At 48.6% G+C, this 27,318-nt stretch overlaps 1 protein-coding gene across 4 annotated transcripts in view; it reads left to right on the top strand.

The window, feature by feature from the left end:
• The first annotated feature begins 17,332 nt into the window (after window positions 1-17,332).
• LOC122920283 (AP-2 complex subunit alpha-2) overlaps window positions 17,333-27,318 on the top strand; it is a 75,616-nt gene continuing 65,630 nt past the window's right edge. For 2 of the 4 annotated variants that reach the window (XM_044269671.1, XM_044269670.1), the window contains exon 1: window positions 17,334-17,605. In XM_044269671.1, coding sequence (XP_044125606.1) covers window positions 17,566-17,605 — 40 coding nt within the window. In that variant the 5' untranslated portion in view covers window positions 17,334-17,565. Of the gene's footprint in view, window positions 17,606-27,318 lie in introns of all 4 variants that reach the window. The other 2 variants (XM_044269669.1, XM_044269672.1) reach the window with 2 other exon arrangements.

Below are 27,318 nucleotides of genomic sequence, written 5' to 3'. Positions count from 1 at the left end.
CATTAGTACACACAAAACCTGTCCTAATCACACAGGATGACAAGTTACTTCACAACACTGAATTAAAAAGTTGCTTAATCCTTCTCTCTGCTCTGCTTGTCAGGGATTATGATCCTGAATACAGCTGATAAGATCTTCAGCTGAATCTCTGTAGGAATGGAGTTCATGAGGAGACATGAAGTACAGAGAGGATAGACAGGACAGTCTGTGGAAATGGAGACTGCGTACAAGTGCTGCTGCTCATTATCCACACCTCACCCTCCTCTGTACTTCATGACTTCATGACATTCCTACAGAGATTCAGCTGAAGATGTTATCATCTGTAGTGAGGATCATAATCCCCGACAAGCAGAGCAGAGAAGAAGATGAGGCAGCTCTTTACCTCAGTCTTGTGATGTAACTCTTCCTGCTGTGTGATTAAGACAGGTTCTATGTCCACTAATAGGACGGCAGCCATTTTATTTCCCAGAGGATTGCTCCTCAGACAAAACGAGCCATCATAACTTATGAAAGGTATTTGGGAATATATTTATAATAAAGAAATATTTATATTTTCAGTAATTTTATTGTATTAATTTCCGGAGAACCCCTTTAAAGACCTTGTTCATAGGCATATTTTTTTAAAATTATTTTCCATAAGCCAAAAAGAGGTTAAGTATACACACTTTATATATATTTCTTTAAGTTTTTGATCTTCTCCGGTACTCACTTTAAAGAATCCATGTAAAACCTATACCAAAAATGGTCTGTGTGAATTAGATCTAAAAGAACGGTGACCAAGTGTCATCTGAACATCACACCCATGCAGGAGCATAACTGCAGAAGGTTCAGAGGTTGCACCTGGGTCCTGGAGCTTGAAGGGACCCAAAAGGTCCATGTGCTCTATATGAGGACACCAATGCTATAAATGACATGACACAGCCTATTCTGTCACTCTCTCTCTCTCTCAGCTGTGGGGGATTAGCTCTTCTTCGGGGGTCACTCTCACAGGTTACTTCACCAGACACGGATATAATGTCCAAACAGTGCATTTATTGTGCAACACCAGCAACAACAAAATGATAAAATAATAAACACTCGCCCGTCCAGGCTCTAACTAAACAAATAGATCCCTGACTCACCTAAGACCCTGTTCACACCTTGTGAACACGTGCGGCTTTCTGAGCCAATGTCCCCCAGCCTCCTGGCTGTACAGAGCACAGTACGCCCACTGTCTCCAGTCCAGTGTCTCTTGGGGAATCGTGGTCTCTCAGCCCTCCTGGCTTGGACCACACAGAGCCTCCAGGCCTCTGTCCACAGGCAACACACTCCCCCTTGCTGACAGTCTGGGAGGTGCTTTGTGCCAGCCTGATTACTTCCAGCTGGTCTCGCCTGTGGTGGAATAGGGATGTGGACTGAACTATCCACCCCTTCCTTGCCTCTACCCTGCTTGAGACCTGTCTCTGTCACTCTTTCCCTCTGGCACAGCCTATTCTGTCACTTTCTCTCTCTCTTTCTCTTTGGCACAACCTATTCTGTCACTCTCTCTCTCTGGCACAGCCTATTCTGTCACTCTTTCCCTCTGGCACAGCCTATTCTGTCACTTTCTCTCTCTCTTTCTCTTTGGCACAGCCTATTCTGTCACTCTTTCCCTCTGGCACAGCCTATTCTGTCACTCTTTCTCTCTCTGGCACAGCCTATTCTGTCTCTCTCTCTCTCTCTCTCTCTCTGGCACAGCCTATTCTGTCACCCTCTCTCTCTCTGGCTCAGCCTATTCTGTCTCTCTCTCTCTGGCTCAGACTATTCTGTCACTCTCTCTCTCTCTCTGGCACAGTCTATTCTGTCTCTCTGGCACAGCCTAGTCTGTCTCTTTCTGGCACAGCCTATTCCGTCACTCTCTCTCTCTCTCTGGCACAGCCTATTCTGTTTCTCTCTCTGGCACAGCCTATTCTGTTATTCTGTCATTCTCTCTCTCTCTCTGGCACAGTCTATTATGCCTCTCTCTCTCTCTCTCTCTCTCTCTGGCACAGCCTATTCTCTCTCTCTCTCTCTGGCACAGCCTATTCTGTCTCTCTCTCTGGCACAGCCTATTCTGTCTCTCTTTGGCACAGCCTATTCCGTCACTCTCTCTCTCTCTGGCACAGCCTATTCTGTCACTCTCTCTCTCTGGCACAGACTATTATGTCACTCTTTCGCTCTCTGGCACAGCCTATTCTGTCTCTCTCTTTGGCACAGCCTATTCTGTATCTCTCTCTCTCTCTCTCTCTCTCTCTGGCACAGCTTATTCTGTCTCTCTCTCTAGCACAGCCTATTCTGTATCTCTCTCTCTCTCTGTCTCTCTCTCTGGCACAGCCTATTCTGTCACTCTCTCCTTCTAACAGCCTTTTCTGTCACTCTCTCTCTGGCTCAGACTATTCTGTCACTCTCTCTCTCTCTCTCTCTGGCACAGTCTATTCTGTCTCTCTGGCACAGCCTAGTCTGTCTCTTTCTGGCACAGCCTATTCCGTCACTCTCTCTCTCTCTGGCACAGCCTATTCTGTTTCTCTCTCTGGCACAGCCTATTCTGTTATTCTGTCATTCTCTCTCTCTCTCTGGCACAGTCTATTATGCCTCTCTCTCTCTCTCTCTCTCTGGCACAGCCTATTCTCTCTCTCTCTCTGGCACAGCCTATTCTGTCTCTCTCTCTCTGGCACAGCCTATTCTGTCTCTCTTTGGCACAGCCTATTCCGTCACTCTCTCTCTCTCTCTCTCTCTCTCTGGCACAGCCTATTCTGTCACTCTCTCTCTCTCTCTCTGGCACAGACTATTATGTCACTCTTTCGCTCTCTGGCACAGCCTATTCTGTCTCTCTCTTTGGCACAGCCTATTCTGTATCTCTCTCTCTCTCTCTCTCTCTCTGGCACAGCTTATTCTGTCTCTCTCTCTAGCACAGCCTATTCTGTATCTCTCTCTCTCTCTCTCTCTCTGGCACAGCCTATTCTGTCACTCTCTCCTTCTAACAGCCTTTTCTGTCACTCTCTCTCTGGCGCAGCCTATTCTGTCACTCTCTCTCTGGCACAGCCCATTCTGTCTCTCTCTCTCTCTCTCTCTCTGGCACAGCCTATTCTGTCACTCACTCTCTCTCTCTCTCTGGCACAGCCTATTCTGTCTCTCTCTCTCTCTGGCACAGCCTATTCTGTCACTCTCTCTCTCTGGCACAGCCTATTCTGTCACTCTCTCTCTCTGGCACATCCTATTCTGTCAATCTCTCTCTCTGACACAGCCTATTCTGTCACTTTCTCTGTCTCTCTCTCTCTCTCTCTTTCTCTTTGGCACAGCCTATTCTGTCACTCTCTCTCTCTCTCTCTCTCTCTCTCTCTCTCTGGCACAGCCTATTCTGTCACTTTCTCTCTCTCTCTCTCTCTCTCTTTGGCACAGCCTATTCTGTCACTCTCTCTCTCTCTCTGGCACAGCCTATTCTGTCAATCTCTCTCTCTGACATAGCCTATTCTGTCAATTTCTCTCTCTTTCTCTTTGGCACAGCCTTTCCTGTCACTCTCTCCCTTCTGACAGCCTATTCCGTCACTCTCTCTCTCTGGCACATCCTATCCTGTCACTTTCTCTCTCTCTCTCTCTGGCACAGCCTATTCTGTCACTTTCTCTCTCTCTCTCTCTCTCTCTCTCTCTCTCTCTCTCTGGCACAGCCTATTCTGTCACTTTCTCTCTCTCTCTGGCACATCCTATCCTGTCACTCTCTCTCCCTCTCTCTGGCACAGCCTATTCTGTCACTCTCTCTCCATCTCTCTGGCACAGCCTATTCTGTCACTCTCTCTCTGGCACAGCCTATTCTGTCACTTTCTCTCTCTCTCTCTCTGGCACAGCCTATTCTGTCACTCTCTCTCTCTCTGGCACAGCCTATTCTGTCACTTTCTCTCTCTCTCTCTCTCTCTCTCTCTCTCTCTCTGGCACATCCTATCCTGTCACTCTCTCTCCCTCTCTCTGGCACAGCCTATTCTGTCACTCTCTCTCCCTCTCTCTGGCACAGCCTATTCTGTCACTTTCTCTCTATCTCTCTCTCTCTCTCTCTGGCACAGCCTATTCTGTCACTCTCTCTCTCTCTCTCTCTGGCACAGCCTATTCTGTCACTTTCTCTCTCTCTCTCTCTGGCACAGCCTATTCTGTCACTTTCTCTCTCTCTCTCTCTGGCACATCCTATCCTGTCACTCTCTCTCCCTCTCTCTGGAACAGCCTATTCTGTCACTCTCTCTCCCTCTCTCTGGCACAGCCTATTCTGTCACTTTCTCTCTATCTCTCTCTCTCTCTCTCTGGCACAGCCTATTCTGTCACTCTCTCTCTCTCTGGCACAGCCTATTCTGTCACTTTCTCTCTCTCTCTCTCTCTCTGGCACAGCCTATTCTGTCACTTTCTCTCTATCTCTCTCTCTCTCTGGCACAGCCTATTCTGTCACTCTCTCTCTCTCTGGCACAGCCTATTCTGTCACTTTCTCTCTCTCTCTCTCTCTGGCACAGCTATTCTGTCACTTTCTCTCTCTCTGGCACAGCCTATTCTGTCACTTTCTCTCTATCTCTCTCTCTCTGGCACAGCCTATTCTGTCACTCCTCTCTCTCTCTCTGGCCACAGCCTATTCTGTCACTTTCTCTCTCTCTCTATCTCTCTGGCACAGCCTATTCTGTCACCTCTCTCTCTCTCTGGCACAGCCTATTCTGTCACTTTCTCCTCTCTCTCTCTCTCTCTCTCCTCTCTCTCTCTCTGGCACAGCCTATTCTGTCACTTCTCTCTCTCTCTCTCTGGCACAGCCTATTCTGTCACTTTCTCTCTATCTCTCTCTGGCACAGCCTATTCTGTCACTCTCTCTCTCTCTATGGCACAGCCTATTCTGTCACTCTCTCTCTCTCTGGCACAGCCTATTCTGTCACTTTCTCTCTCTCTCTCTGGCACATCCTATCCTGTCACTCTCTCTCCTCTCTCTGGCACAGCCTATTCTGTCACTCTCTCTCCATCTCTCTGGCACAGCCTATTCTGTCACTTTCTCTCTATCTCTCTCTCTCTCTCTGGCACAGCCTATTCTGTCACTCTCTCTCTCTCTCTGGCACAGCCTATTCTGTCACTTCTCTCTCTCTCTCTCTGGCACAGCCTATTCTGTCACTTTCTCTCTATCTCTCTCTCTCTCTGGCACAGCCTATTCTGTCACTCTCTCTCTCTCTCTGGCACAGCCTATTCTGTCACTTTCTCTCTCTCTCTCTCTCTGGCACAGCCTATTCTGTCACTCTCTCTCTCTCTCTCTGGCACAGCCTATTCTGTCACTTTCTCTCTCTCTCTCTCTCTCTCTCTCTCTGGCACAGCCTATTCTGTCACTTTTTCTCTCTCTCTCTGGCACAGCCTATTCTGTCACTTTCTCTCTATCTCTCTCTCTCTCTCTGGCACAGCCTATTCTGTCACTCTCTCTCTCTCTGGCACAGCCTATTCTGTCACTTTCTCTCTCTCTCTCTCTCTCTCTCTCTCTCTCTCTGGCACAGCCTATTCTGTCACTTTCTCTCTCTCTCTCTCTGGCACATCCTATCCTGTCACTCTCTCTCCCTCTCTCTGGAACAGCCTATTCTGTCACTCTCTCTCCCTCTCTCTGGAACAGCCTATTCTGTCACTCTCTCTCCCTCTCTCTGGAACAGCCTATTCTGTCACTCTCTCTCCCTCTCTCTGGAACAGCCTATTCTGTCACTCTCTCTCTCTCTCTCTGGCACAGCCTATTCTGTCACTTTCTCTCTATCTCTCTCTCTCTCTGGCACAGCCTATTCTGTCACTCTCTTTCTGGCTTCTTTGGCTTAAGCGATGTGTCTGATCCCAACTGTAACATGGCAGCAGATGTGGAATCTCTTCCAACTTTTCCACTATCATCTATCTGGTGTGGGGATTCACTCTGGTAGTTAGGATTAGCGGGTGCAGCACAGAGGGAAAGTACAAGTTCTTAGTTCAAAACATCAGTGTTTATTCACACGTGAAAGAAAAACAAAAACGCGAGTCGCTTGGTGATCGTTCACACACATGAAAAGTTCATATACAAAACAGTCACCTTTTCTCCTGGGTGTTACTTCACACCCTGTTGGAAGTTCTGCTTTATCAAGTCCACAGGCAGGCAATAGGCAGCCTGTTCACCCTCATGGGGTCTGAGCCCTCCAGCCCGGCTCAAGCCGCAGATCCGAACACAGCCCTCAGATCACAGCACACAGACCTCCTCAGCTCCACTTTTAGACGGAGGTAATCCTTCCCACCTGGCAGTGCTGGCTGTTTTTTATGCCTGGCAAAACCCGGCCTGGAACATGGGAAGTAGTCACCCACCCAGCACTTTGACCACTCCCAGTAAGAACCATCCCGGATCATCTATTACAACCATACTAAGTATCAAGGTGTCAAATAGCAACTGCTGCTGACACATAAAAAGCGACTCTTACTCCACCAAGGCCAGGAACCTCGGTGACATGTACCTATCATCCACAATGATTCCTTGTACCTTCTTACACCTGCCCTTTGTTCAACCCTGAGGGTGTGAACACATGCCATAAATTATACCCGGGACAGGGCATCCACGTTTTCCTGCAACCGGCCTGCCCTGTGTTCTATGGAGTACTTAAAGTTTTGTTAGGACAGGAACCACCTGGTGACTTGGGCATTTCTCTCTTTGGCCTGGCTCATCCACTTGAGAGGGGAGTGGTCAGTCACCAGACAGAATGTTCTCCCCAACAAATAATAGCGGAGAGACTCGAGTGCCCACTTGATAGCCAGGCACTCTCTCTCCACTATACTGTACCCGGTCTCGGCTGGGGTGAGCTTGCGGCTTAGCAAGACAACAGGATGCTCCTCCCCGTTGACTTCCTGAAACAGTACAGCACCAAGGCCTACTTCGGAGGCGTCTGTCTGTACTATGAATTCCCGCTTGAAGTCGGGCATCACCAAAACCGGGGACCCACACAGGGCCGACTTCAAAGCGGAGAAAGCCTCTTCTGCCTGGTCATTCCAGTGGACCGACACTGACTTGCGTCCCTTCAATAACCCTGTCAATGGTGCGGAAACAGTAGCAAGTGGGGAATAAATGTCATGTAATAGCCTATCATTCCTAGGAATGACTTTACTTGTTTAGTAGTGACAGGTCAGGGCCAATTTCTTATCTCCTCTATTTTGTTTACTTGGGGTTTGATCACTCTGCGCCCAATTACATACCCCAGGTATTTTGTCTCCTCTAAACCCATCGCGCATTTTTTGGGGGTTAGTGGTTAGTCCAGCTGTCACGGCCTTTGGTGTGTGCCGTGACACGGTTGCCATGCATGCTGTTGCCAGTGGCAATGTGTCGTGGTTTCAGCATGTAGGTGCCTCCTCCTTTCTCCTGGGGCCTTGCCTGTCTGGTGCCGAGGGGTTAATTATCTAGCTGGTGGGGATTTAGGTGTGTCCTCGGTGTGGCCACGAAGTTTATATTGCCTGTGGCCTGTTGGCTGGGTTCAGTGTTCCTCCAGTCTTGCTGTGTGCTCCTGCCAGTTCTCTACTATCTGCCCAGTGCTTGAGGGCCATCTTGTGGAACATACTGTCACAGTGGGGAGTGGGGGAAACCCCCCACTGTACAATGGGAAGCAGACAAGAAAACAACTAGGCCAGCGACTGGGATAAGGGAGCAGGTCATCTCCTAAAGCATCCCTAATCTTCTGGAGGACAAGCATCAATGCCCAAAACGGGAGGCGATCCATGCTGAACCCACAGCCAGCACAACAGAGATGCAACCAGCAAAACGGCCCAAAATTCCGTAACCACAGAGAGTGGACGAGGAGAGATTCCAACACAGGTAACGGTTCACACAACAATGGCGACACCAGTCACTGTGAACCACACCGTTAACAGAATCTCTCCTTTCACCCGGTTGACCCCTCTGGGAAACCATGGAGCCCACTTTCGCAGGCAGGTGGTAAACGCTGTTCCCCCTCCGAGGAACACAGAAGCCTCCTCACAACACACACGGTAATGCCTTGCATACATGCTGGGACAAACAACACCAACAGACCAGACATGTAACTACAAACAAGACAATCACCACACCCTGAACGTAAAGCCACACCAAACATAGGAACAAAAAAGGTGGGGAACATGGAGGATATAATAGGAAGACAATTTATGTCCAACATGTTCCCCACCATTCTTGTTCCTATGTTTGGTGTGGGTTTACATATACACCAGTTTTCCGAAGGGAGTCTACTACAGCCTGTACTTTGGGTAGGTGACTTTCCCAGTTGGTACTGTGGATAACAATATCATCCAGGTAAGCCGAAGCGCACCGACGATGTGGTCGCAGCACAATGTTCATCAGCCTTTGGAAAGTGGCGGGGGCGCAATGCAGACCAAAGGGTAACACCATATACTGGTATAGCCCCTCCGGTGTAATCCCAGTCATGCTGGATTATGGAAGTGTGTCCAGTGAGGTCTGAGAACACGTCCATGTCCCTACTGACGAACTCCCTGGCCTCCTGAGTCTGTTTAGAGGAGAGGCTGTCAGCAATGTTCACTGTGGCAAACGCTTCCCTTACATCAGACTGAGGGGCCGGAACCTCTCCTCCTAGAAAACTCGGCTGCGGGCTATCGTCAGTATTGGCCTCCCTATCGTTCCAAGGTTTGAGCAAATTCACATGGTACAGTACACCTGCTCCAGCTTCCGCCGCCCTGGCTGGTGTACCTTGTAGTTTACTTCTTTTCGAGTACCTCGTAGGGTCCCTGCCACCTAGCCAGTAACCTACTGTCCACTGTCGATACCAGAACAAAAACCCGATCTCCCTGGTTAAAGATGCGTACCCGAGCTTGCTGATTATACACCCGACTTTGAGCTCGCTGAGCTGCCTCCATATGTTCCTTTACCAGCGGCAACACGTTTTCCATACGTTCCTGCATCTGGGTAACATATTCAATAACATTTTTATATGGTGTGGGTTGTTGCTCCCACGCCTCTTTGGCTATATCCAACAGACCACATGAATGTCTGCCATATAGGAGTTCGAAGTGTGAGAACCTAGTAGAGGTCTGGGGCACTTCACGCACTGCAAACATAAGATAGGGCAGAAGGAGGTCCCAGTCCTTCCCATCCTTAGACACTACTCATTTTAACATGGTTTTTAACGTTTTATTAAACCTTTCTACAAGGTCGTCAGTTTGCGGGTGATAGACGGATGTCCGTATCTGCTTGATGTTAAGCAACTTACAGAGTTCCTGCATGACCTTGGACATAAAAGGAGTCCCCTGGTCAGTCGGAACCTCTTTAGGTAGCCCCACTCTGGAGAACATCTCCATTAACTCCTTTAAAATGAGTTTGGCCGATGTATGTCGCAGTGGCACCACCTCCGGGTACTGAGTGGCGTAGTCTAGGACTACCAAGATATGTTGGTGCCCTCTAGTGGACTTCGGTACTGGAACTACGAGATCCATAGCGATTCTTTCAAATGGAGTATCGATAATCGGGAGAGGCACTAAGGGACTGCGGAACAGGTGCTGGGGGCTAGTTGTTTGGCAGGTCGGGCAAGACTTACAAAAATTATCCACCTCTATAAACACACCGGGCCAGTAAAACCGTTGTAGTATCCGATCCTGTGTCTTCTGCAGTCCCAGATGACCCTCGAGAACATGTTGGTGGGCTAACTCTAACACAAGTTTTTGATAAGCCCTGGGCATCACCAACTGTTCAATGGGTTCACCCCGCAGCTGGCTTATCCAATATAGCATATTCTGGTTGATAACAAAACCGGGAAACATGGCCTCGGCCACAGGTTGTTGGGGTACCCCATCAACTATTACCACATTCTCCCAAGCCCGGGATAGGGTTGGGTCTCGGCTTTGGGCTGTACCGAAATTCTCCCCGGAGACGTGGAGGTCTGCCAACTCAGGTCCCGGTGGCAATTCCACCACATCTCCCACCATTACCCTACGCAGGGTTGTCTCCCCCTCTTCCACCGAGGTGGCGGTAACCCCTACTGCTGGCCCTTCGGCCTCAGATTCCCAGGGTTCTGGCCGTCCTCCTGAACAAGGCCAATCTCCTGGGCTCACCCCTGATTTAGGGGTACCAGTCACTCTCACAACCCAGCTATAGGGCCGGGAAACCCGGAAAGTATCTCCCTATTATGAGTTCGTTGTGCAAGTTTGCGGCTACTGCCACTTTGTGGGTCCACCTGCCGGCTACCATGGTTAGAGTCACCAGCGCTGTGGGGTAGTCTTTTTAGTCTCCGTGAATGCACATCACCCCAACTTTCTGTCCAGTATACTCAGCGGACCGCACTAGGGTAGCTCTTACTAGGGTTACCAAGCTCCCTGAGTGCATCAGCGCCTCAGCTTGAGTGTCTCCCACTTCCACCTGGCACAAGTGGTCTAGAGCCTCCGAGGTACCTGTGGCACGCAGTTAATAGCATACAGTGACTAACGGTAACCACCACTCAGCCCTTATATGGCTAGGTTCCTGACACTGCCAGCAGATTACCTGGGTCCGGCCTATAGTGGGAACCTCCCAGGTGGGTTTCGCAGGCTCATACCGTTGGGCCTGGGTTGGGGAGTTCTGGGGTTTACTTGTCCACCTCCTGAAAGAACGCCCCTTAAGATTCTTAGTGGCCTTATAGCGTTCCACTGGGTCCACCATTTCCAGGAGACACCTGGCTGATCCAGAGCTGGAGAGGGGGTGGCAGCACCCTCCAGAATATGTCAGCCAATAGTCTATCCAGCATAGTCGTGGGACTCAGCACATCAGGCTGTAGCCACTTTTGCAAAAGGGGGAGTAAGTTATAATACTGGGATCTTGCTGGGGCTCAGCCGGCTTAAACCCCCATTGATGAACCTGCTGGATCCCCGGCCCAACACATTTACCGCCAGTCTTGCCAAAATCTCACCCTTTACCTCCGGATAGTCGGACCCTTGATCGTCCGGCAAGTCGAAATATACACGCTGGGACTCTCATGCCAGGAAAGGAGCGATGACCTCAGCCCACTGGTTTTGGGGCAGCTTTTCCCTGGTGGCCACTTTCTTGTACATCTCCAGGTAGGTTTCGATGTCGTCTGCTAGTGTCATCTAAGGGATCGCTGCACGGACTGCTTTCCGGGCATCGTGGACGCTTGGGGTTGCTCCTGCTATCTGCAAGGCCATCACGTGTTGTAGCAGCAACTGGTTGGTCTCTTGCTGTTGCTTATTAGCCTCCCGTTGGTGCAGGTTGGTCTCTCGCTGTTGTAGATTAGCTTCCACGAGGGCCTTCACAACAGCCTCTATTTTGTTGTGGGTTACGGGTTGTAATACCACTGGTTTGAGGTACAACATACAACCGTGCCCAAAAATGCAAACCAAAAAAATATATCAGCATTCACGCCAGCTTCCCTGCACTTGCACACATCCTCCACTAAATGTGGGGATTCGCTCTGGAAAACAGAAAGGACGGATTCGGCACATGTCTGAGTCGAACGGAGCCCACGGGCCCCATAGACTATAATGGGGTCCGTTAGGTTTCCGCTCAGAAGATTTTTGAAGCGGAGACTAAAGTTTTGCATGCACAACTTTTGTCTCCGCTCCAAAATCTTCTTCTGAGCGGAAATCTAACAGACCCTATTATAGTCTATGAGGTCGGTGGGCTCCGTTCGGCTCAGTTATGTGCCGAATCCGTCCTTTCCGTTTTCCTGCCCCGTTTAGTGATGTGAACGAAGCCTTAACGTGTGCAGCACAGAGGCAAAATACAAGTTCTTGGTTCAAAACATCAGTGTTTATTCACACATGAAAGCAAAACAAAAACGCAAGTTGCTTGGTGATCGTTCACACACATGAAAAGTTCATATACAAAACAGTCACCTTTTCTCCTGGGTGTTACTTCAAACTCTGTTGGAAGTTCTGCTTTGTCAAGTCCACAGGCAGGCGTTAGGCGGCCTGTTCGCCCTCACAGGGATCCGTATCCCAACACAGCCCTCAGATCACAGTACACAGACCTCCTCAGCTCCACTGTCAGACGGAGGTAATCCTTCCTACCTGGCAGTGATGGCTGTTTTTTATGCCTGGCAAAACCCGGCCTGGAACATGGGGAGTAGTCACCCACCCAGCACTTTGACTACTCCCAGTAAGAGCCGTCCCAAATCATCTATTACAGCCATACTAAGTATCAAGGTGTCAAACAGCAACTGCTGCTGACACATAAAAACCGGCTCTTACTCCAACCTCGGTGACACGTACCTATCATCCATGATGATTCCTTGTACCTTCTTACACTGGGTAAACGTGTTTATTGTTTCTTGGTGCTTGTCTGTTTGTGTCACTGCTCCGACCACTTGACTGACAAGTAAGTCCCAAGTGCTTGGCGCCAAAACACCCTTTGACTCCATGGCATCTCCATGCTACAGAGCTCCTTTACGAAGAAGATGCCCTCAGTATTAGAGCCCATTGTCAATCTAAGGGAGAACAGGATCGAGGGAAACCTCTATGTACCAGAAAACGTAATGCAAGAGCTCTATACGTGACAGTTTTTTTTCTGCATCTGTGTTTTATTGTTGTTTTTTTTAATGGTAAAATAAGAGCTCCAGATGTTAGCTAAAGGTCTAGGGGAAATATGAAACGCAGGACATACGGGCATTTTTTTTTTTTTTGCCCCTGGCATTTTTATTCCATTAGGTGGCATTTTTTCTCTTTTGTGCTTCTATTAAAAACACAGCATGCTGGTGTTTCTCAGTCCTTTTTACATCACTTTCTCTATAGGGGACAAATGCCTTGAAGAAAACACTAGTAAGCAAACACACTGCAAAAACAACTAAAAGAGAGGAAAAATAAACAGATGCCAGGAAAAAAAATATCTAGTTATTTGGTGTTTTTACAGCCCCAAAAAATTACCATACATTTTACTTGTATATAGTGATCCTTAAAGGGAAGTTCCACTTGTTTGAAGCTATACTCTATCGACAGGATAGGGGATAACTATTAGATCGGTGGGGGTCCAACCGCTGGAACCCCCACCAATCACGAGAATGGGGGCTCTGTACCACCTTGTAGCCCCCCCAGAAATTAATAGAGTGGCCGGTTGTGCATCCATGCGGCCGCTCCATTAATTTGTATGGAAATTCCTGAGATAGGTGAGCGCTGTACTCGCCTATCTCCAGACCTCCCATAGAAATAATAGGAGCGGCCAGGCAAATGTACGACTGACCGCTCCTGTCATTTCAGAGGGGCTGCAGGAGTATGGGCCCCCCGTTCTTGTGATTGGTGGGGTCCCAGCAGTAGGACCCCCACCTATCCTAACAGCAATAGGATAACTTCAAACGATTTACTGATGACCTACCTTTTCACAATCTGTGGTTCTTGTGCTGGATCTTGTGAAAACAGCTGATTGACTTAAAGATAGGTCAGTAGTATAGAAGAGGGACTACATGGTGACCTTGGCCGCAAAACACCACAAGTCACCAAAGATAGCAGCATGGCGACACTACAGTACTGTACGTCACAACGAAAAGGAAGAGGGTTATGTTGAAACTCACAAATTGCCTGACAGCACTTGGCGACACACCTGTAAATGTTACGTTTATTTGTCTCATTTTTTCGATTGGAACCCAGGACCTTCTGTATTGGAGACAGACAATCTAAACAGTGAGCCGCAGAGCCCACTGGTAGTAATTGGAGGATTTTCTCTGACTTAAAACCTCAATAGTACTCTCCCCATGTAGGATGTATTCCTAAGCCCAATGTAATGGCATCCCAGGTACATCTCTCTATATGTATACCAAGACATTGTATGTTGTTGTTTTTTTTTTTTGTTCAGAATATTTTTTGGCAAAAAAGAAAAAATATTCCCATAAATTACCGTAAATTAAAATAATTAAAGGGTTTCTGTCACCAGAATTAACCCTTTTAAACTAGCTGACATTAGCGATGTGCTAATGTCAGCTGAACCTAACTAGTCTATTCCTACTTTTATCTATGCCCCTGTTACTCCAGAAATCTAACTTTTATAATATGCTAATTAGCTAATGTGGGGGGGGGGGGGGCATTGCCCCTGCTCCTAGAGGCTCCGTTCTACCACATCTGGCCACGCCCTGCTACACTAGACTGACAGGACCAGGCAGCCTTGGTCTCCTACAGCCGGCCCTGTCTGCAGTGTAAATCTTGCGCCTGCGCCGTCCCGTTCAGTATGGCTGGCTGCTGGCTTCCTCACTGTGCCGAATACTGAATGGCGCGAGATTTCCCCAGCGCACAGGGCTGGCAGTTGGAGATGAAGGCTGCCTGGCCCTGTCAATCTAGTGTAGCAGAGCGTGGCCAGAGGTGGGAGAACGGAGCCTCTAGGAGCAGGGGCAACACCCCCCTTCCCCTAGAGGCTAATTAGCATATTATAAAAGTTATATTTCTGGAGTAACGAGGGCGTAGATAAAAGTAGGAATAGACTAGTTAGGTTCAGCTGACATTAACACATCGCTAATGTCAGCCAGTTTAATGGGGTTAAAGGGGTATTCTCAAGACTCTATTTCATACTTACCTGCTCCCGCTGCGCTGTCCACTTCCTGGTTTCGGCACTCGGCAGGGGGCGGGCTCCATCTGGATTGAAGTCTTCTCCCGGCCGGCCGCGCGCTGTACTGAACGCGTTCAGTACAGCGCACAGCCGGCCGGGAGAAAAGGTCGTCTGCGCACGCGCGGCCACCGCGATTCCTGAGAAGAGCGGTGGCCGTAACCAAGGGAGACGGAAGACAACAGTCAGGTAAGTATATGTTTATTTACTTCTGAGGGGTGGGAATTTGTTAATGAAATATATTTAGAAAAATGATCACTGTTAAATCATTAACAGATTTAACAGTGATCATTAAGATGAGAATACCCCTTTAATTCTGGTGACAGAAACCCTTTAAAATAAAATAAGGGATTAAGATAAGGGAAGCGACAATCTCTAAGGGCTGTTTCACGCGAGCGGATGCCGTGCGTGGCATCCGCTCCGTGAAAGAGTGCCAAAACCCGATGCAGACTGCAGAGGCACGGAGCATTAACATGACTGATAATGCTCCGTGCCTCTCTGTGACCTCTTTACTACGAAATCACAGTGACAACAGCCCTAAGGCCTCTTTCACAGGGGGCGAGATTTCCGTATGGGTGCAATGCGTGAGTAGAACGCATTGCACCTGCACTGAATCCGGACCCATTCATTTCTATGGGGCTGTGCACATGAGCGGTGATTTTCAGGCATCAGTTGTGCGTTGTGTGCATGCTCTATTTTGTGCGTTTTTCATGCAACGCAGGCCCCATAGAAGTGAATGGGGCTGCGTGAAAATCGCAAGCAACCACAAGCAAGTGCGAATTCGGTGCGATTTTCACGCAGGGTTGCTAGGAGACGATCGGGATGGGGAGCCGATCATTATTATTTTCCCTTATAACATGGTTATAAGGGAAAATAAAAGCATTCTCAATACAGAATGCATAGTATAATAGGGATGGAGGGGTTAAAAAAAACCAAAACATTATTTAACTCACCTCATCCACTTCTTCGTGCAGCCCGGCTTCTCTTCTTTCTTCTTCTTTGAGGAAAAGGACCTGTGGTGACATCACTGCGCTCATCACATGGTCCATCGCATGATCCATCCCCCATGTTGATGGATCATGTGACAGACCATGTGATGAGCGCCGTGACAGCGCCGTGACGTCACCGCAGGTCCTTTTCCTCCTGGACAGCAAAGAATAAGACAGAAGAGAAGCCGGGCTGCGCGAACAAGTGGATGAGGTGAGTTAAATTATCTCTTTTAACCCCTCCAGTCCTATTTTACTATGCATTCTGTATTAAGAATGCTATTATTTTCCCTTCTAACCATGTTATAAGAGAAAATAATAAAATCTACATAACACCTAACCCAAACCCACACTTCGGGATTGGGTACCAAACATGCCAATTTTTCTCACGTGTGCAAAACACATTAAAATGTTTTGCACCCGCGCGGAAAAATTGCACATTTTCCTTGCAACGCACCCGCATCCTATCCGGCCCAAATCCATGACGCCCGTGTGAAAGAGGCCTAACTAATGACAGAAAGGAGCGCCTCTTGACCTACCGCACTGACTGTAGCAGGGTTTGGTTTCCATTAGAAACCCCTGTATTTTACCGTATAAAAGGACACAGCATTGTGGCGCTCTTCTCTCCTGCATTTATGATGGAATCTGCAACAGAAGCTTCTGCAGATCCTCCAGCACAGAAGTGGGTAAACGCTAACATGGACTTCTGTGCATATAATCATCCCCCTGTTAGTCACAGAAAAGGATTTAGAATCACTCGCCATCTGACCCCTTAGACCGGGGTCCCAGACATTTACCAGAGTCCGGATAAAGAACAGCCTCAGATCAATCACAGGCAGTCTCCATGTTACAGCGTCCTCCGGTCCATACTGGATCTACCTGCGCAGCGCTTCTCTAGGTGTACCCGATACACGCTGCAGTAAGAGCGACTATCACTAGAGAGGAGGATCTCCTAGATTTCTGGGAAATGGAGAAGGGCTCATGCACACGACTGTATGTGTTTTGTGGTCCGTGTAACATCCGTTTTTTTGCGGATCCATTGTAACAATGCCTGTCTTTGTCCACAAAATGGACAAGAATAGGACATGTTCTATTTTTATGCCGAACGGACTTGCGGACAACAAGAAACGGAATGCACACTGAGTCATTTCCCCTTTTTTTGCGGCCCTATTGAAGTGAACGGTTCCGCATACGGGCTCCCAAAAATAACTGAAAGAAAATACGGTCGTGTACATGAGCCCTAAGGGTTTGGCCACATGACAATCTTGGCTGTGGGCCCCAGAATAACGGTGTAGCAGCGCTAGCATAGAAACGAACAGAATTTCAGCGCGACTTGCCCGCGGGCTGCAACGCCACCCCAGAAATTCAACACTGCTTTAATACGGCAAATGTGCGAGTCCCACTGCGGCCCCATTCATCTCTATGCTAGCACTGTGGTCCTTGGCACAACAGCCAATGGACATGACAGGAGGTATTCCCCTGATTTTGGGTTTGCTTTCATTGAGTTCCCATGTGAAGCATAGCGGTATGGCGCTGTGTGTATTGCAGCCAGTGCCTCGGTGCGGTTTCTCACATTACAAGTGACGTGCACCTTTATAGCCCCCTACCCCCTCTGTATCCCCAGCCCCATACAGCCTAGGCAGTAAATATTCCGAGTATCAATGCGCCGCGGTAACGCGTCTCTTCTCCTGCCGCCGCCGCCGGGCCCAACATCCTGATTCCAGATGCAGATATGCAAATATGTCCGCTGCTCGTCCAATGACGTGACGGTCAACACCTGGCAGGACCACGCCCCCTCTATATAAGCCGAGGAGAAGGCGTTGCTCCCGCGCCTCCTCCGTGACCGCGCTTCCTGTGCTCTCTCTCCGGCTCAGTGCGCGGTCCCGTGTCCTGCTCGCGCTGCTAGGTGTAGCCGGGGGCGCGCCGGGGCCGGAGAAGAGACACATCCAGTTGTAAACCCGGTCACGTTACAGCTAAGCGCACCGGCTCCGGGGCTCCTTAGCTTCTCGTTGGCTCCGGGCGTTGCCCCCCCTTCTCTGTGGGGAAGATGCCCGCCGTGTCCAAGGAGATGGGATGCGGGGCCTGGCCGTGTTTATCTCAGACATCAGGAACTGTGAGTATTCGGGAGAGCGGGGCAGATACGGGCTGAGGGGAGACATCACTGGACCGTTACTGGCACTGGAGCCGGCAGGGGGCGCTCTGCGGGTGGCCCTGCTGAGGGGGCACTTACATTGTACCAGTCAAGGCCATTGTATCCTATGGGAATGCAGTGAAGGTCAGGCCAGTGTGCCATCCATACATCCAGGCCTGTCCTATAGGCTTTATAATGGGATTTTTGGGGGGTGATCTTTGCATCCTGGATATAAAAATGGCTGATTCACAATCTGATCTGTTACAATGTTGCAATATTTTGATGCAAAGTAATTTCTGCAACAACGATGCAGATTTTTCATCACAAGCGTCATCCGTCGCCGCCCGTCAGTGTGTCCTATGCAGGTAGACGAGATGTGCACTGCCGAAATCCATCCCAAAGACCCATACATCAATTCTGTATTCACACAGGGCTGATCGTGTGCTGGAGAAAAATCACCCTATTGTATCAGTTATTAGGTATGTCTCCGGGAAAGCTGGGTAACCTCCTGGGGTGTCATCCATCTTTCCTAAAGTCCCGACTGTCAGTTCTGTCCAGTGATGCATCATTGAGGTCCCATAACCAGGTAGGATTATTGGTCGGCCACCCAGCTTTTCCTGAAACCGATAGACCTAAGAAGAAGAAGACATCTCAAGGACTGGTTTCATTGGAGACCTCTTCTGGTCCTAACAATGGCTGAGGGTCTGGATCCAGAGTAGCGGACCCCTGGATGGACAGAAGGACCCGGCGGTGGGGGAAGGGAGCATCCTTGTAAATGATGGGAGGTACAGTCCACCATACGTCTTCTTTCATCACTAAGACGATCAGATCTTGGTGGAGAAGGGCGTTCCTTGATATTTGCCTTTCCAAATCTCCCTTTGGCCGGGTTCAGATGGCAGATTTTTCAGTCTGAAAGCTGCAGAAAGCCTCAGCCGACCATCAGATTCCTGCTGCGTTTTGGCAGGTGGGTTAGCCCCATTCAATGGGATAAATCCACGTGGCCACCTGTCGTGGCAGGAAGTGACAGTTCGGTAATTTTTCTTTTTCCTGCACTCCAATTTGCAGCTGAGAATTGGTGTGCGAATCAATGAGGCACGGCTAGCGCTGGATTTCGCATCCATTTCAGCACAGATTATGCGCAGGAATCTACAGGAAGATTCCACTTTGTGAACATGTCCTTTAATGGTTTTTAACCAAGGGTGCGGAGTTGGTGAGCCAAACATCTGACCAAATTCCAACCCCCGAGCCCCGCTAAGTAGCATTTATATTTTTTATTTCCATAAATGAGTCCCTTAGATTAATAGAACATAAGAGATACTGTATGTATATGAGTAACATTTCTAAGGTTACCTACATTCCCGTGAAAGTAAATATGCAGCAAACTGTACATTTAATAAACTATTCTACAATATTACAGGGCATCTGTCAGCAGTTTTGTCCCTATGACACTGGCTGACCTGTTACATGTGCGCTTGGCAGCTGAAGGCATCTGTGTTTGTCCCATATTCATATGCGCCCGCAGTGCTGAGAAATATGATGTTTTAATATATGCAAATGAGCCTCTAGGAGCAACGGGGGCGTTACCATTACTCCTAGAGGCTCTGCTCTCTCTGCAACTGCTGCACTTTGACAGGATCAGGTGTGATGATGATTTCAAACCTGGCCCTATAATTCAAAATGGAGATGGTGCGGCAGTTGCAGAGAGAGCTGAGCCTCTAGGTGTAAGGCCTCTTTCACACAACCGTTTTTTTTGTTCCCGTTTGCGGGCTGTTTTTTGCGTTCTGTATACGGCACCATTCATTTCAGTGGTTCCGCAAAAAAAAAAATGAATGTACTCCGTATGCATTCCGTTTCCGTATTTCTGTTCCTTTGAAAGATAGAACATGTCCTACTATAGCCCGCAAATTACGTTCCGTGGCTCCATTCAAGTCAATGGGTCCTTTAAAAAAAAAAAAAACGGAACACATACGGAATGTACTCCGTATGGCTTCTGTATCCGGTCCGTTTTTGTGGAACCATCCATTGAAAATGTTATGCCCAGCCCAATTTTTTCTATGTTATTACTGTATATGCCATACGGAAGAACAGAAATGGAAACAAAAAACAGAACTACGGATCTGTGAAAAACGGACCGCAAAATACTGAAAAAGCCCTACGGTCGTGTGAAAGAGGCCTAATGGTCACGCCCCCGTTGCTCCTGGAGGCTCATTTGCATATATTAAAACATAATTTTTCTCAGCAATGCGGGCACATATGAACATGGGACCAACACGGATGCCTTCAGCCGCCAAGTGCACATGTAACAGGTCAGCCAGTGTCATAGGGACAAATCTGCTGACAGATGGGCTTTAAATGTGTGATCTGGGTGGCCTATCCTCATGATAGCTGGTGATCCGCCACCTGTCATTCCCACCCACCGATCAGTTGTCTGCGCCGTAATCTATGCACTTGAATGGGAGCTACAGCACCCAACGCGGTCACTTCACAGTGTACGGCGCCTTCTGCTTCCGGTCCCATCTACTGTACAGTTTCATGACACCGGTGGCTGCCCAAAGTAGTTGAATGGTGTGGGTGCTGGCTGTCAGACCCTGAGGATTAGGCCATCAATATCTAACTACCGGAAAACCCTTTTAATACGTTTTTACTTTGCAGCCGGAGTTAGAGTTGGTACGTTTGCACTGGCTCCGGCTCCACCGCCCCCTTTTACGTAACACTGTACGATGTTGGGACAGCAGTGTACCGAGTAGTAACACCGTTCCTTTCCCTCATAGTAGTAAGGTGCCCTTTTAAGGGGTTGTCTCATCTCATCCACTGGGGGCATATGGCTAGGCTATGCCATCAATGTCAGATGGATACCACCTCAGGCACCTACTCCTATATCCAAAATGGGCCCCCCTGAACTGAAGGAGAGCGCACTGCGCATTCGCTACCGCCCTGCATTTACCGTAATGTGAGTTTTAAAAAGATCTGAGCACTGGCTCTACTATTTGACAGTCCCATATTGGTGAACGTGTGCAGTACGCTCTCCATTCACCACTAAGATACTTGCGAAAATAATGGAGCCAGCACTCTGCTTTTTCGGACCCCCCATAGCAGTGAATGGATGGCGGCCATTGTTCCTTCGCTGATGACCACAGCAAGTAATGTCAGGAAAAAAAAAAAAAATACCATATTTTACCCACTTAGGGGGCCTTCACACGCTGCAGATTTTGGCCTCATGCACACAAACGTATTTTGTTCCTTTTTTTTTTTGCGGATAGGATGCAGTCCCATTAATTTCAAAGGGTCTGGACAGCTATCTGCATCTGTATGTCTGTTCCGTATCCCCGCCAAAAAAATATAACCTGTCCTATTCTTGTCCGTTTTAGGCATTGTTACAATGCATCCGCCCAAAAAAATGGACGGCATACGGATGTCATCCGTGTTGTGTGTGTTGTTTTTTTTTTTTGCGGACCGCAAACCACATTCGGTCGTGTGCATGTAGCCTATGTTGCAGAAATTTCCATGACTGAAAATCAGTTCCAGAAATCCATGTGCTTGCCGTCTCATCCAAGTCAATGGAACTGATTTTCAGTCACCAAAATTTTTTCAACAAAACCCACATTGTGTGAGTGCGCCCTCATTCCGTCTGTGACTGCTTACTGTGATGCAGTCTCAGCGGTGTACGGTACGGATGAGCGGTACCTTGGAACCAAACCTAAGTTTGGTAAATGTTTTTTTTTTTTTACAGTTAAATTGATTTATGACGTTATTATGTGAAATCTCACGAGACTTCGCGAAGTAAGAACTTCGGCTCATAGGAGCCAATACATTCTAATACTTCAAATATGGTATGGGACTTCTGAGGCCATTGATTGGCTGCAGCGGTCACGTTGGTCTACGGGTATGTCACTGCTGCAGTTGAGTAAACAATGCCGGAGCTGTAGGGGAAGAATAAATGGTTAAGTGGTGCTTCTTATAGTGTTCTGTCACATTTCATTACAATTGTTTTGTTCAATTTAGAGGATTCCTTTAAAGGGATTGTGCCGTGCATGACCTAGTCTCAGGAAAGGTAATCAATATCAGATTGGCGGGGTCCAACTCCCGGTAACCCCACAGTCAGCTGTTTGAAGAGGTAGCAGTGCTTGTACAAGCGCTGCTTTTGCTTCAGAATTACCTGCGCATCATTTCTTTTGTAGAGGCGGCACAATGTCATTACAACTGCTCCATTCCTTTCAAGTGAATGTGATGAACAGTTGTAGTTCCACTGCACTACTGCTGCAAAGGAGTCGGACTGCACAACCCCTTTAGGCTAGGTCTACAGGACATTTGTCGCGCAACATTTTGTTGCACCAATGTCGCGCGACAATTTTTATAATGATAGTCTATGGTGTCGCACTGTGACATGCTGCAACGCGACAGTCGCAAAAAATCTATTTGAGATGTATTTTTCTGCGACTGTCGCTTCACAGTCGCAGCATGTCGCAAGGCACATTGCGACACCATAGACTATCATTATAAAAATTGTTGCGCGACATTGGTGCAACAAAAGTTGCAGTGTAGTTGTGCCCTATCTGTCGTGCTTATTATCGCGCGACACATGTCGTCGTGTAGACCTAGCCTAAAGAATCACTCCCACACATTTTTTTTTTTTGTCTCTGACCTGTATTCTCTGTAAACTGTAGTGAAGGTAATCTTCCTACCTATGACTGTATTTGTGAGTCATAACCTCCCTTCTGATCTTCAGCTGTGTCATGTGACCAGATCTCCAACTGACACAGGACAGAAGGTCAGTTACTTCTCATTCATTCCTATGAGACTGACATAGACGCCCCCATAGGAATACATAGAGAAAGAGACTTCCTGTCCACACATCAGATGCTGTGTTATTTGGAAAGTCAGTGTTGGTCACATGACACAGCTGAGGATCAGAAGGGAGGCTATAACTTACAAATACAGTCTCTGGTAAGAAGATTACCTTCACTACAGATTACATCATGTACCTTTCTAGCAGGTCAGAGAATAAAATGTTTTGTGGCAGTTCTTTAACATTAGTAAACCACAAGATGCCCACTGAAAATGTGTGCAGGGGAGTTAAAAGTAAAGAGCCCATTATGTTTATTCATGCATTCTTCACTGACATGTACAGTGGTTTGTGAACCCTTCAGAAATTTTCTATACATTTGCATAAATTTGACCTAAAACTATGTTTTTCACAAAAGACCTAAAAGTAGATAAAGATCACCAAAAACTATTAACTGTTGAGAGATAATAACTTTAGAGCAAGGCATTTTTCTCTGATATGATATATTACTAAGTTTTTATATATATATTTTTTTATATTCGCCTGTACTATTCATTGACACAATGTTCTATAAAAGTACAATGACCATTTAAAGATGTCCGCACCGATCTGATGGAACCAGTTGTAGGTATCGGTGTGGATCCATTGATCGGGTCTCTTCATAAGTAACATGTATGTCAAAATGTGCCTTACGTTCTAAAGCCTCTAATTTCCTGCACGCTTGGCTTCATCCTTCTGATCTTGTGGCTAAAAACTTTTAATCTGGGATTTGTTAACTTTAAACTCAAGATTAGTTGAGACCCTTCATGAAAATGCCCTTGTGTGGGAATTCCACAGAAAAATGGTGAAATAGGGGTTTGTTCACACAGTGTGCTGATTCCTGAGGTTGCCTGTGGAGGCTGAGGATAGTAAACCTCACTTCATCAGAGCGTTGTGTATGGTTCTGGAGGTTCATCTCCGGTATGCAGAAATGGCTGGTTGTGACATGTACAGTGATTGGCTGTAGTGGCACACGGGATCCCCCACCCCTTCCGGAAGTTGATGAGTGGGGGTCAGCGTGTGGGGACCGAAGGAGCTGGTAGTGAGTGGAGGAGGGCAGGTAAGTACTGTATGCTTCCCTCCGGGAGTCCAGCGGGGAGGGAGGGGCTGCCCAAAAGTGTTTGAAAGCTGGACAACCCTTGTGAAATTTGCAAAAAATGTGGACCAACAACAATACGGTTGTGTGCTTGAGGCCTTAGAATACTGTTAGTTGAAATCCCCGTTTTTGGTGGGACCATTGGATGTTATGGTAAATGGGGCCGTACAGAGCCTCACAGACCTCTGGAAATGCCGGAGTGCGCAGAGGTCCGGCAGGGAACAGCCGTATCGCTAACACTAGTCTGCAACAAGCCTTATATGTATGAGGAGCTCCCGGCTGTCCACCGACATCATCTAGATTTCAGTGCCCCATCCTTCTCTTCTCCCAGAGGATAAGCCTGTATTTGTATGGAGGAGTCGGGAGACGTGTCTGGCTCTACTGTTGCTGATCTACAAACTCTTTGCCCCCCACCTCGTTGCTCTGTGGACCACCTCCCTGACGTAGACCGGGTCAGTCCTCACTCCACTTGCCTCCCTTTGTGACATGTTCCATCTGGTTTAGCATAGGCCCAGGGCACTCATGGCAGTGGAGAACTAGCTGGTTTCATCTTCCTATAGCCGAAGATCCCTTTGAAATTAGTTTAAATTGCTGCATTCATCAGGTAGTCCAATCAACGGGTTGCCCACCAGGCTTTAGGTACGGTATTTGCCGATCTCTCTGGTTTATAGAGGATCCAACAACAGTTTTATGTCATTGGATTGCTGCCTTTCTCTCTGGGTTTCCCACTGATCTAACAGTAATCTAGTAATCCCCTATCCTGTGGATAAGGGCTAACTTTACATAACCGGAGTACCCCCTTAAGGTCCTTTTAAAAGGACCGATATATTAACTATTGGAAATGAACCAGACGTTCCTGATAATTTCCTGATTGTCAGGAGATGAGGACTGCATTTCCATGCAGCAATCGCCTCCAAAAATGAGGACAAACAATCATTCCAGCGAATGCTTGTCCCCATAGAAAGTCATTGTTCCAGCACAGCAGATCACTGTTCAGACAGCTTTGGCTCTTTCATTGAGTGGTCGCCGGCACCTTTCACACAGGGCAATTATTGGGAAGAAGTATTTTATACAAGCGCTCATCCCTGGTAATTGGCCTGATCATCGGTCTGTGTAAAAGGCCTATCTTGTCTAGGGCTGCAGCTAACGATTATTTGAATAATCGATTAGTTGCCGATTAATTTCTACGATTAATCGATTAATCGGCAAAAACTACAAAATTACAAAACAGAGAGGTTTATATGATCTTACTTGAAAAAATATGTTCAAAGGCCATATTAAAACAAATTGTGGACGACACTATTATGGGGGATCTGTGGACGGCGTAGTTATGGAGAGGGGGATCTGTGGGTGGCGCAGTTATGGAGAGGGGGATCTGTGGATGGCGCAGTTATGGAGAGGGGGATCTGTGGGTGGCGCTGTTATGGAGAGGGGGATATGTGCACTGTTATGGGCATAACAGTGCACAGATCCCTTTCCTCATAACAGTGCACAGATCCCCTTTCCATAGCAGTGCCATACACAGACCCCCCCTCCTCCCCATAGCAGTGCCATACACAGACCCCCCTCCTCCCCATAGCAGTGCTATACACAGACCCCCCTCCTCCCCATAGCAGTGCTATACACAGACCCCCCTCCTCCCCATAGCAGTGCTATACACAGACCCCCCTCCTCCCCATAGCAGTGCTATACACAGACCCCCCTCCTCCCATAGCAGTGCTATACACAGACCCCCCTCCTCCCATAGCAGTGCTATACACAGACCCCCCCTCCTCCCCATAGCAGTGCATACACAGACCCCCCCTCCTCCCCATAGCAGTGCTATACACAGACCCCCCTCCTCCCCATAGCAGTGCTATACACAGACCCCCCTCCTCCCCATAGCAGTGCTATACACAGACCACCCCTCCTCCCCATAGCAGTGCTATACACAGACCCCCCTCCTCCCCATAGCAGTGCTATACACAGACCCCCCTCCTCCCCATAGCAGTGCTATACACAGACCCCCCTCCTCCCCATAGCAGTGCTATACACAGACCCCCCTCCTCCCCATAGCAGTGCTATACACAGACCCCCCCCTCCTCCCATAGCAGTGCTATACACAGACCCCCCCCTCCTCCCCATAGCAGTGCTATACACAGACCCCCCCCTCCTCCCCATAGCAGTGCTATACACAGACCCCCCCCCTCCTCCCCATAGCAGTGCTATACACAGACCCCCCCCCTCCTCCCCATAGCAGTGCTATACACAGACCCCCCCCTCCTCCCCATAGCAGGTGCTATACACAGACCCCCCCCTCCTCCCCATAGCAGTGCTATACACAGACCCCCCCCTCCTCCCCATAGCAGTGCTATACACAGACCCCCCCTCCTCCCCATAGCAGTGCTATACACAGACCCCCCCCTCCTCCCCATAGCAGTGCTATACACAGACCCCCCCCTCCTCCCCATAGCAGTGCTATACACAGACCCCCCTCCTCCCCATAGCAGTGCTATACACAGACCCCCCCCTCCTCCCATAGCAGTGCTATACACAGACCCCCTCCCCATAGCAGTGCCATAGACAGATCCTCCCCCCTCCCCATAACAGCCCCGGCCCCGATGCTTATAAGTCGGACTAATCACGTCTGCATCTTTATTTTACCTTTTTACAATGACGCTCCTGTAACAGCCAGGCAGAGCGGACGGCGGCGTAACGTCACTCACTCACGTGACGCACCTGCTCCGCCCACCTCATGAATGAAGGAGGCGGAGCAGGCGTGTCACGTGAGTGAGTGACGTTACGCCGCCGTCCGCTCTGCCTGGCTGTTACAGGAGCGTCATTGTAAAAAGGTAAAATAAAGATGCAGCGACCGTCCGCCCGCATAGCAACGAATCGGCGATTATTCGATAACTGGACTCGTCGACAACGAATCCAGTTATCGAATATAATCGATTACATCGATTAATCGTTGCAGCCCTAATCTTGTCTTCAATTCCGCAATTAAAGGGGTATTCCCATCACAGACATGGGGGCATATCGCTAGGATATGCCTCCATTTTCTGATAGGTGCGGGTCCCACCGAGAACGAAGCGGGTAGAACTGTGGCTGGAGGACCCCGTCCACCACCAAGCGCTGCTCCCTGCTGCACCCATAGAAGTGAATGGGAACGCACCGCACACGCGCGGCTCCTGCTTCCATTCATTTCTATGGGGCAGATGGAAATAGCCGAGCCAGCGCTTGGCTATTTTCGACGGCCCCATAGAAATTAATGGAAGGCGGCTGCGCATGCTCAGTGCACCCTCCATTCATCTTCCCTCTCAGTTCTCATGCCCCCATTGTATATGATGGGAATACCCCTTTAAGTCTGTGCTATAAAACTGTAAGGGCTGTGGGGATTTGCTCTGGTAGACAGGCTAGCGGATGCAGTGTAGAGGCAACCACAAAATCTTTAAACAGTTCAGCCTCATGCACAGGACCGTTGTTTGGGTCCGCATCCGAGCCGCCGTTATGGCGGCTCGGATGCGGACCCATTCACTTCAATGGGGCCACAAAAGATGCGGACAGCACTCCGTGTGCTGTCCGCATCCGTGGCTCCGTTACTCGGCCCCGCTAAAAAAATATAACATGTCCTATTCTTGTCCGCGCTTTGCGGACAAGAATTGGCATTTATATTGCCGGCTCCCGTTCCGTTCCGCAAATTGCGGAAGGCAACACGGGCGGCTTCCGTTTTTTGCGGGTCCGCAGTTTGCGGACCGGAAATAACGGCACGGTTGTGTGCGTAAGGCCTGAGGAAAA

The sequence above is a fragment of the Bufo gargarizans genome, chromosome 10 (assembly GCF_014858855.1).
Source record: "Bufo gargarizans isolate SCDJY-AF-19 chromosome 10, ASM1485885v1, whole genome shotgun sequence".
NCBI classification, from domain to species: Eukaryota; Metazoa; Chordata; class Amphibia; order Anura; family Bufonidae; genus Bufo; species Bufo gargarizans.
The sequence above is the reverse complement of the archived record's forward strand: the minus strand, read 5'-3'. Positions and strand labels throughout refer to the sequence as shown.